Source organism: Leptonychotes weddellii, chromosome 5, assembly GCF_054177405.1.
Source record: "Leptonychotes weddellii isolate Sample4059 chromosome 5, ASM5417740v2, whole genome shotgun sequence".
In the NCBI taxonomy this organism is placed as follows: Eukaryota; Metazoa; Chordata; class Mammalia; order Carnivora; family Phocidae; genus Leptonychotes; species Leptonychotes weddellii.
Window position 1 is genome coordinate 133,757,727 of NC_138373.1, and position 9,693 is coordinate 133,767,419.

The 9,693-nt window shown below is 35.5% G+C and overlaps 1 protein-coding gene across 2 annotated transcripts; it reads right to left on the bottom strand.

Moving 5' to 3' along the window:
* Positions 1–1,280: 1,280 nt before the first annotated feature.
* KERA (keratocan) lies at positions 1,281–9,247 on the bottom strand. 2 transcript variants are annotated; one of them, XM_031017540.1, is made up of 3 exons: positions 8,952–9,247; positions 6,342–7,235; positions 1,281–2,222 (listed from the first exon to the last, which is right to left on the bottom strand). In XM_031017540.1, exons 2-3 carry the CDS (start codon positions 7,225–7,227, stop codon positions 2,056–2,058), a joined length of 1,053 nt encoding a protein of 350 aa, XP_030873400.1. In that variant the 5' UTR covers positions 7,228–7,235; positions 8,952–9,247; the 3' UTR covers positions 1,281–2,055. The 2 variants fall into 2 exon arrangements, with proteins under 2 accessions (XP_030873400.1, XP_006746822.1); XM_006746759.3 differs by lacking the exon at positions 8,952–9,247 and adding an exon at positions 8,701–8,938.
* Positions 9,248–9,693: the final 446 nt, after the last annotated feature.

The window sequence follows — 9,693 nt, forward strand, 5'->3', positions numbered from 1 at the left end:
ATATTTTTGTAGTTATTCACCTAATTGGTGTCTTATCCACTACAGTATAAACTATTATATCCCCAGTGTGTAGTATACTCTGGTATGGTACTCAATGTATATTTTCTGAAATAAAGAAAAAAAAAGACAGGAAGGAAGGAAGAAGGAAGGAAGTAAGGAAGGGTAGGAGAGAGGGAGGGAGGGAGAAGAGAGGGAATTCTTAGAGTTGAAAAGGTCATAGAGGAACATTTTACAACTTTGCTCCAAAATCAAGAATTCCTTTTATAGCCTTTCCCTTGAACCATTACTCATTCTCTGAACAGTCCCAATGGTGGGTAATGCCATTTCAAGAAAAGTTGCTTTCATTGTTGGATGATTTTGAACAACTATTAGAAATTTCTTCCTTGGCCAGAGTTAAAATATGGCTCCATATACATTTCACCCACATGTTCTACTCTTCATTTTGGAGCCCTTGGAATACATTTTATCCCTTTTTCATATGGCAAATTTTCAAATATTTAAAGTTCTTATATTTCTCTCAACATATTCTTGTTCCCCAGCCTAATGATATCTGATTACTTGTATTTTCATGACATAAATTTAGTAATTTTCTTTATGTGTTTTGAAGTCTTCTAAAAAATATTCTTTTCTTAATGTCAATTAATTTCATTTCTTGCCTTTAGTCAACATTTTAAAAACTCTGTTCAAAGTATGTTAATTGGTTCTTCCCTCCTAACCCCAAATAAGTTTTCGTGTGAAAAGAAGTAGGCAAAACAGTATATTATGCTCTTTTCTTAAGAATTCACCTTTCTTTATAGAATAACATTAAATTTCTGAGAAGTCTTGGTGTAAAGTAACATGTTAGATTTTCCTTAATCTGGTTTTTCACAAGCATATATGATCATTCTTCTAGGGAAATATATCAAATTTTATAAGATATTTCAGAATACTGTTTGGAAAATATATAAATTCATGAATTAATCTCTATGGAATATTTATTATTTATAGATATGCCCTAGAAATTAGAAGTCTAAAGTAAACTATACTTTGTTACTAAATGAAATCCTGGGTTCTTTCTTTTTAACTCATGAGAAATAGTTGTATTATGTTAAGTGATTAGAGTATAAATTTTTTCTTATGTTGTCTTATCAGAAGAGAAGGAAAAACAAAAGTAGAAGAAAATATATTTGCATATATTCATGGTAGAAAAATGGAAATTATTGTTATTGTAATACTTTTTATAAAATATGTTCTTAATTAAACTTATAAATAATACCCGTGAAATAAATGTTTTACTACTATTTCATTAGAAAGCTTTCACTCTTTTTATTTAAAAAATCCAAAACCACTGGCAAATATAAGAGCTGAACAATTTGCAATTCAAGTGGATTTCTAATGTTAAAACACTAAGATTCTGTGAGAAATGCGTTATAATAAATGTAAAACTTAGGACTTGTTTAATTGATAGAGTGCACTGTACTATATTAAGAACAGCAGCTATAAAAAATAGTAGTGAACTGAAAATTACTATTTTTCTGTTATTTGGTATTAAATGACTAAAAGTCTCCTTTCATGAAGTATTTAATACATTTCATATCCTTTCTTGAGCTAAATACCACACTTATACTTACAAATGTTACTTAGCAATCTGAAATTAATTATGATGAAGAAATATCTCATTTTTTCATATCTCCTGTTAGATTACTGTATTTCTACTATCAATATAATATCTGCATAAGCAATTTTGAACATATGCAAACCAATATGTCTTTTATATTGCATAACAATACAACTGCATTATTTGATGTTAGTAAGCTGTGAAGAGACAAAAAAGAACTATCTTTGAGTTGATAAACTATCTGAACTCTGTGTCTGTTTTACTAATGAAAGAAAAGCTAACTGTGCTACATATCATTGGTGAAAGCATCTTTGAATAGAAAACATAAGCTATACAAACAAAAATGGTGGCCAAGAGCAATTGGAAATGTGACTTTTGTCTTAAAGTTATGAATGGTAACCAAATTTCATTTCAGAAATATTAACTCATTAAACAGATTTTAGATGTTGAAGATGTGTTTAAATAATGACAGCCTGAAGGAGCCTAAAGCAGTTCATTAAATCCATTGGAATTGGTGGTTTGATTTCATTTCCATCCAGACGGAGGTAGCGAAGGTGAGGTCCATAACTGAAGGAATCTTGTTCTGCAGGCAGTGTGGGAGGACATATTACAGAGACGTTCACATCTATGGAGACAAAGATGGCATGAACAAATGAATTAGAACAGAAGAGACCAGGTGTGAGAAGACCAACAAGCCATGGAACAGTCTCGTAGCGGGCCTAGCAGCCTGATCTGTGAAAGTGCCAGAGATACAAACCATTTTTGTCAAGTTGGAGGTATATCTGTCTTATAAAAGTAACCCTAAGAAAATGTGCAACATATATATAGTCATCTCACTTCGTATTCAGTTATACTTTGCACAGAGCACGAGAAAGGACATTTTGTTAAAAGCTATGATGGAAGGGCGCCTGGGTGGTTCAGTAGGCTAAGCCTTTGACATCAGCTCTCAGGTCATGACCTCAGGGTCCTGGGATGGACCCTGCATCGCGCTTCTTGTTCAGCTGGGAGTCTGCTTCTCCCTCTGCCCTCCCCCCTCCACTAGTGCGTGCTCTCTCTCTCTCTCTCTCACAAATAAATAAATAAAATCTTAAAAAAAAAAAGCTGTGATGGAAATAAAAGAATACATCATTTGTTTTCTAAACTTCCAGGTGAGATAAAGCATGCTTAGATTACTATAAAATGAGATGGGTAGTATTTAGAGTATTAGAAGTGGAGACAAAGGTTCATAGAAGGAATGGTTACATGCATGGGTAGATGGATGGATGGATGGATGTGTAGGTGGAAAATCAGTTTATTATTAGGGAAAGTGCTTAAAAATTAACTGAAAATGCAAAATTTCCAATTAATAGTGTACGATGAGGTTTTTAAAAAGTACATGTAACCAAAGTTTACATATATAATACTTACAGAAAAGAACATTGCATCTTTATATTTAAGTGTATTTAATTAGAAAGGATATATTTGCCAAGAATCAAATTACAAAGATCCAAGCCAGGAAATATCTCATCAGCCTTTTCAGATGGCTAGGATGTGAGAAATCATGCACCTGTCTTGGATCAGAGCCCTTGGCATCAATGACTATACTGAAATTTAGGAGTATTCAGGAGAGGAAACCTGTTAAAATAGCAAAATTCAGACAAGTGTGCATTATAGCTGATTTCAACCATAAATCTGCATATTGCTTTTAAGTCTCATTTGAAACTATTTTGAGAAAGAGGTCTTCCCTTAGAAGATGAGACCCACCTAACTTTGGCAATGGCTTTCCTTTGAGCTTATGCTTACAGCGAGGTTGCTATGCTCTGATCTTATGCTATTTTGTGAATTCAACTTGCTAAGAATAGTGACTCGTAATGTATAGCAGTTTGTGTATATAAAGTTATCTTTCACATGCATTATTACCTTACCATCACACAGTGTTTTTCAGGCAATATGATTATTCTCCCTTACCTGGGCATTGCAAGTGGTTCAGACAGGTAAGGTAATGTGCACAAAGTATTTTAGCAAGTAAGTGGCAGAGCTGACACCAGCCTTGTCCTTTTCCTACTACGTAGGGTCCCTTGCCTCCTGGAGAGACCATGTCCCTTTTAATGTGCTACCACCCTTATTGCCTTATGCCCCATAACCAATGCATGTCTGCATAAATGTAATGTGAGAAGCAAGTGTTCTAAATGTAGTTATATTTTCATAAATTAATTATGGTGTTTCTCAGAGAACATCACAAAGGACCTTATTTGAATAGATAACATTTTTGCCAAATTTAAAGTCCTTTAGATTGTCCTGAAGAAATAAATATTTCCAACTTTTTCATAAGAAAAGGTCACCGTCCTATAAATTCTAAGAACTCTTCATATAAAAGGTATGTTTCTTGGAAATCACTTTATTAACAACTAGAGTAGATTATGCAGCCAGAAGAAATAAGTACTTTAACAGTTATTATTACACAGTGTGATATACCGGTGAGCCAATAATTCTAGCCAGGGAAATTCTTATTTTACATTTATTTTCTGGGAATATAGAAACGACCATGCCTGATATCTACATTAAGGAACAAATAAATCTCTCTTTGTTGTTGCTGTTAGAATTATTCTTACCTGGGTTGGTAGAAATTTTTCTAAAGTCTTGTATTCTGGAAATTGAAGAAAAATGTGCTGGGATTATACTGTATGAATAGGAAACAACACTTGAAATGAGAAGGACCTGATGTCAGGTCCTGTATTATATTTATTCTTTGTCCTTGGGCAAGTATCCTCACTTAGTTGACCCTCAGTTTCTTTCTTCAGAAACTCTTAAGTTACCAACCAAGATTCTTGTGAGGGTTAATCTGTGATTTTCAAAGTGTGGTCCTTGGACCAGCAGCATTAATACCTCCTGGGAACTAAATCGTTGGACCTACTGAGTCAGAAAATATGAAGGTGGGGCTGGCAAGCTATATTGTATAAGCCTTCCAGATGATCCTGATGCATGCTAAGGTATGAGAACAACTGAAGAACAGAAATATATGAGAAAACACTGTAAAACTTTTAAAAACGTGAGTGGAGGAAGAACAGAGTCCTGCTCTGTTTTTACTATGTAAGTGGCTGGTGTATGTGCCCAGCTGCGTGTTGAATTTTGCTATCTCACTCCTCAAGACCCTTTTTCTCAACTTCTCAGGAGGATCCCCAATTCACAAACAGGGATCTATGTGGAATCCCTTTAAATTCACTTCCCACATCAAAAACCTATGGGACTTCTGTTGCCAGATAAGGAACGCATGTGTAGAAGCACAGAACTTTCATCAGGAAAAAAAAATGTATATATTTAGGTCAATATTGACTGTTGTACTATCTGGTTCAGTGAAACAGATTCAGTGATTAACATTTTTTTTTCCGTTGCATCTTTTGCTCTTGACTACAGGATTAAATAATGTGTCTCATCACCGTGGAAAAATGTGGGAGCAATCTCCTTGTTAATTCCCAGATTATATGCTCAAGTATGCTGGTAGAAAAACCAGGAAAAGAAAAGAAAGGAAAAGAAAATAAAATAAAACAAAACAAAAGAAAAAGAAAAGAGGTCTTGAATAACTGAGTAGTACCCAGTGGAAAAATAGTCTATTCTTATAAATAGGATGCCTGTGTGATTATTTGCTTAAAGGAAACTAAGGTATAATAACCAAGCGGTACCACCTTCTGACAATTATCTGTGCCATTTTCCTACAAACTATCTGACTGCTTCCCACTTTAGGAATGTATTTTCTAAGGCTGGGCAGGAGAAGTCTCCTTAGGTTATCTTCCTAAAGGGCTTGTGCCAGGGTTGAAGATTAGTGTCAGGCTGGTTCCAGTGCCCCTGTGGTGAGATCATGATACTGTCCACCTCTGCGGTAGGGTCAGCCTGGTCCCAGGCAGGACTGTGAAGATGCCATGTTTGCATTTAGCATCTCCAGCCTCTTCTTTCTATAACCACATCTTCCTTTGATGGTACCTCTGCCTCCGAGGCACTTTGCATTCATTTCTCTCTCCCTTATCGAAAGCTATTTTCATGAAAGGAGCAATCATTCTACCTTGTTGATTGCCATTAGTCCTAAGAAGTCACCAACTTCCAGGAGTACTTGTTTCCATTTCAATTGAACAAGGTGTTAATCTACAGTGTTGGTCCCCAATGCTTAGTCCCCAGAGCAGCAGTCTCAGCACCACCTGGGAACCTGTTAGAAATGAGAAGTCTCAAGTCTCATCCAGACTTAATCAGGAACTCTGGGGTGGAGCCACCAATCTGCACACTCTAAGGTTTGAGAAACCCTCTAATCTAGAGCAGAGACTTTAATTATGGTGGTTTCAAGCACCTGTAGTTTTTAGGACCAAGGTCCCTTTCTGATACCTCCTAAATCATACTCCTATTACTATGCATGAGGTTGTTTGTGCTTGGTACATTTTCCTAAATAAATCTACCCAGTGAGGCAGAAATATTGGAATCTCCTCGGAGTAAAAGAAGATATATTTGGTTTCTCCAATGGATAATCACCCTTTGTAGATTACTAAAGTCCACTTTTCAATTTACAACTTGAAGATTTGAATTTCTTGGTTCATTAAGATTGTGTGTGAGAATAAATAGACAGAGACAAAATACTGAAAGTTGAAAAAAGAAATCTCAGGGCACATTAGTTGTGGGGGGGTGGTGGAAAGACCAACAGTTGTTATTCTTAAAGAAAATATAGAATACGTTTAATGACCACGAGCATTTCAATCAAAGGCATACCCTGATGATTACTTACTTTTAATTTTGTTATGATCAAGGTGAAGGTGCTGCAGATGAGCACTGATTCGGGGGACCTTTGTGAGTTGATTGTGAGACAGTTGAAGGTCTAGAATTGAGGATACATCAAATCCACTTGAAGGGAGCCCTGCGTCTGATAATTTGTTGTGGTTTAGTCGCAGAAAGGCCACTTTGGGAATCACATTAAAATAATTTTCTGGTATTCCTTCAATGGAATTGTTGTCCAGAAACAGTTGCATTGTATTGGCTGGTAATCTCGGTGGCATATTCTTTAGAGCATTCTTGGCCATATTTAGCTGCATTAGGTTCTTGAGTCCCTTGAAGGTATCTCTCTGAAAGGCATTGTCTAGTAGTTTATTGTGCTGCAGGTCAAGAAGGGTCAGGTTCTCCAGATTGCTGAAGGTCCCCTGAGGAATTCTGGACACCTTGTTTCTGGCCAATTGTAATTGTTCTAAACTTCTTGGCAAAGGAGAAGGTACCTCCTCCAGCTCATTATCTTCCAGAAATAAGAAAAGCAGCTTCTTCAGTTGGCTCAGGGCTCCTTTTTCAATTCCATAGTTGGTTATTTTGTTCTTGTTTAGATTTATCCATCTCAGCTGGGTGGCGTTCTCGAATGGCTTCTCAGGAATGGTCTCTATCAAGTTGTTCTCAAGATAAAGATACCAGATCCTTGAAGGAATAGGAGGGATTTCTTTGAGACCTCGATTTTCACAGTATAAAGCAGTAGGGAAACTAGGGGGACAGAAGCATTCCCTGGGACAGTCAAAGTCATGAACAGCCCAATCCTCTGGATCACTTACGTCATAGACCTGTCTCACATTTCGAGTCCATACAGTATCTGTTATGAATAACACCCAGATGATGAAACAGATTGTGGCTGCCATTATAGGACCTGGGATAGGGAATATAACTGTTAGATGTTTGAATATCTTGACCTTTAGAAGATTATGTGCACCAAAATAACCAGTAAACATTGTTTCTTTGAGGGAAGGTAAACACATATCAACAACTTATACACAGATATCAATTAGTACACATATATTTAGTAGGAACTATATGCAAAGCATTTTGCAAACACTGAAACTGGCTCACTAATTTCTAGCTTTCTGGTTTTAACCCAATCACAATGAAAACTGAGAAATGGAAAGCAAATTTTAAGAGCTCTAAGTGCTTTTCCATCTCGGGCTATTTAATACAAGAAAGTTAACTGAAACCCGTAGTTGAATAAAAGAGTATAAAAAAAGTAATCTTTTAATAACTCAAATTGAGAGTCTGTGTTGTTTCTAAGAAGTAAGCATATGCTTTTACTTCTACTCCTAAATGAGCAGAACATCTGGATGAGATTTCACAGGCTCTTTGGCCCTTGAACCAAAGAAATAGAGAGATCAAAGAAGATTTTAGCAGTTTGTTGTGAAGGAAGGCTTTAAGATATGAAAAAAAATGTGTGATTAATCTCTTGCTCTGTTGCTCAACTTCTCCGGTAAGTTTTATATTGGGGTTTGGGGAAAAATTTCCAATATTATAAGTTAGCTGCATTAGGTTCTTGAGTCCCTTGAAGGTATCTCTCTGAAAGGCATTGTCTAGTAGTTTATTGTGCTCAAGTTGTTCAACCAGGGAATTTGGACTATGAACTCTATATCCCAATTTAGGCAAGTAATATATTCACTTATGGCATTACTGTGGTCGATAAGAAACAAAACAAAGCAAAGAACATGTTTAGGGAAAGATAGAGCTCCATTTTTTCAGAATGGCTGCTAATAAAGAATAGGTTAACACTTATTGGTATACGACCATCTCAAGGATATAAATGCTCCCCATTGAATATCAACAAGGTTATGGGTACAACAAACTGTTCTCACAGGAAAAATAATACATATATATTATATATATATAAATATAAGTTTTATATTTATATAAGTATTATATATATAAATTATATATAAATATAAGATTATGTGTACCAAAAAACCCATATATTATATATATACATTATATATATATAAAACAGTAACATTCTGACCAATGTACATTTAATTCAATTGCTTGACAATAAGAACTGAATACATTTTACTGATTCTTCAGGAGAAAATAAAACAAGCATCATTTATGAAATGCTGATCTTTCCATTGTGCCACTAAATTGAGGGAAATGACAAGTGCAGAGCTGCTTCCGCAAGCTGTCGAATTTTTTACGATTGTAGAATTCTGCTCTGGTCATCTTCCAATAGAGACACATTAAAACATTCTTTTCTTCAGAATCAGGTTTTACTTTAGTTATTAAGCTGTAACCCTGCCTCTGATGAATCAGAATTTTGAATTCGTAACTTTAGGTTTTTAAAAGTGCAAGAAAGAGTTTACCTTGCTGTCCAGGAATATACCGTTGAGTCCTGTGTCTGGGTCTGAAGCTTGCTAAAACTCAGTTAAGGGGGAAAAAAAACCACACACAAAACAAAACAAAACAAAACAAAAACACCCCGTGACTAAAACGGTTTGTTTTTATTGTATGCTGTCAAACGTCCTATGAGAAAAAATAAAACCTACTCTGACCAGTCACGGTGAACACCTTTTGATCTATTGTTTCCACTTTGCCAGGGCTTCAGAATGCTTACCTCAGCCTTCTTGGATCTTCTTCTTCTCTTTCTATTGGTCACTGCTCATTCCCAGTAATGGATTGACCAAGGCTCCCCTGTCGTGTTTTTATGAATCCTCCCTAAAATATATGCATCGGTGGCTCCAACTTTAACCCTTCCAACAACCACAGCACCTCAGTACCTAGGCAGCTCAGCGCAGGAAAACTGACTCTAAGCTTAAGAACCTATAGCAAAAATTCAGGGCAATTGTCACTCTGAAGTCACAGTTCCAAAGATGTTGTAATGGACTGATATCTAGACCTGTTCAGCCAGCAGGCAACGGAAGGCAGTTTTGATTTCAAGTATAACAAGAAGAGATTTTAAAGTGTTTTTTTTTTTCTAGAAAATCTTTTTTAAAAATTGAATACAAAAGAAATAAGTGCTGATGTCCTTTGTTTCCATGGAAATATTTTATTCATTTCTCATTTAAAACAGATGCTGGAATTCTACTTAGAAAATATTGTGTGTGAGGGAAAGATAGAAAAACATATTTGAAAAATTTAAAAATGAAATCTGAGAAGCTATACCCGATGTTGGCACTAAATGTGGTGTTATGCTCTGTTTTATAGAAATAATTTTTGTATCTCTGGTTCCTATTGGGAGCTTTATTCCAAGTAATTATTAAAATGAGATTTTTTTTTCTCATTAGAACAGATGTTTTGCATTTAGTCCATTACAAAACATTCCGTTGTGCTGCTATTGGTTTTCCTTTAACACATAG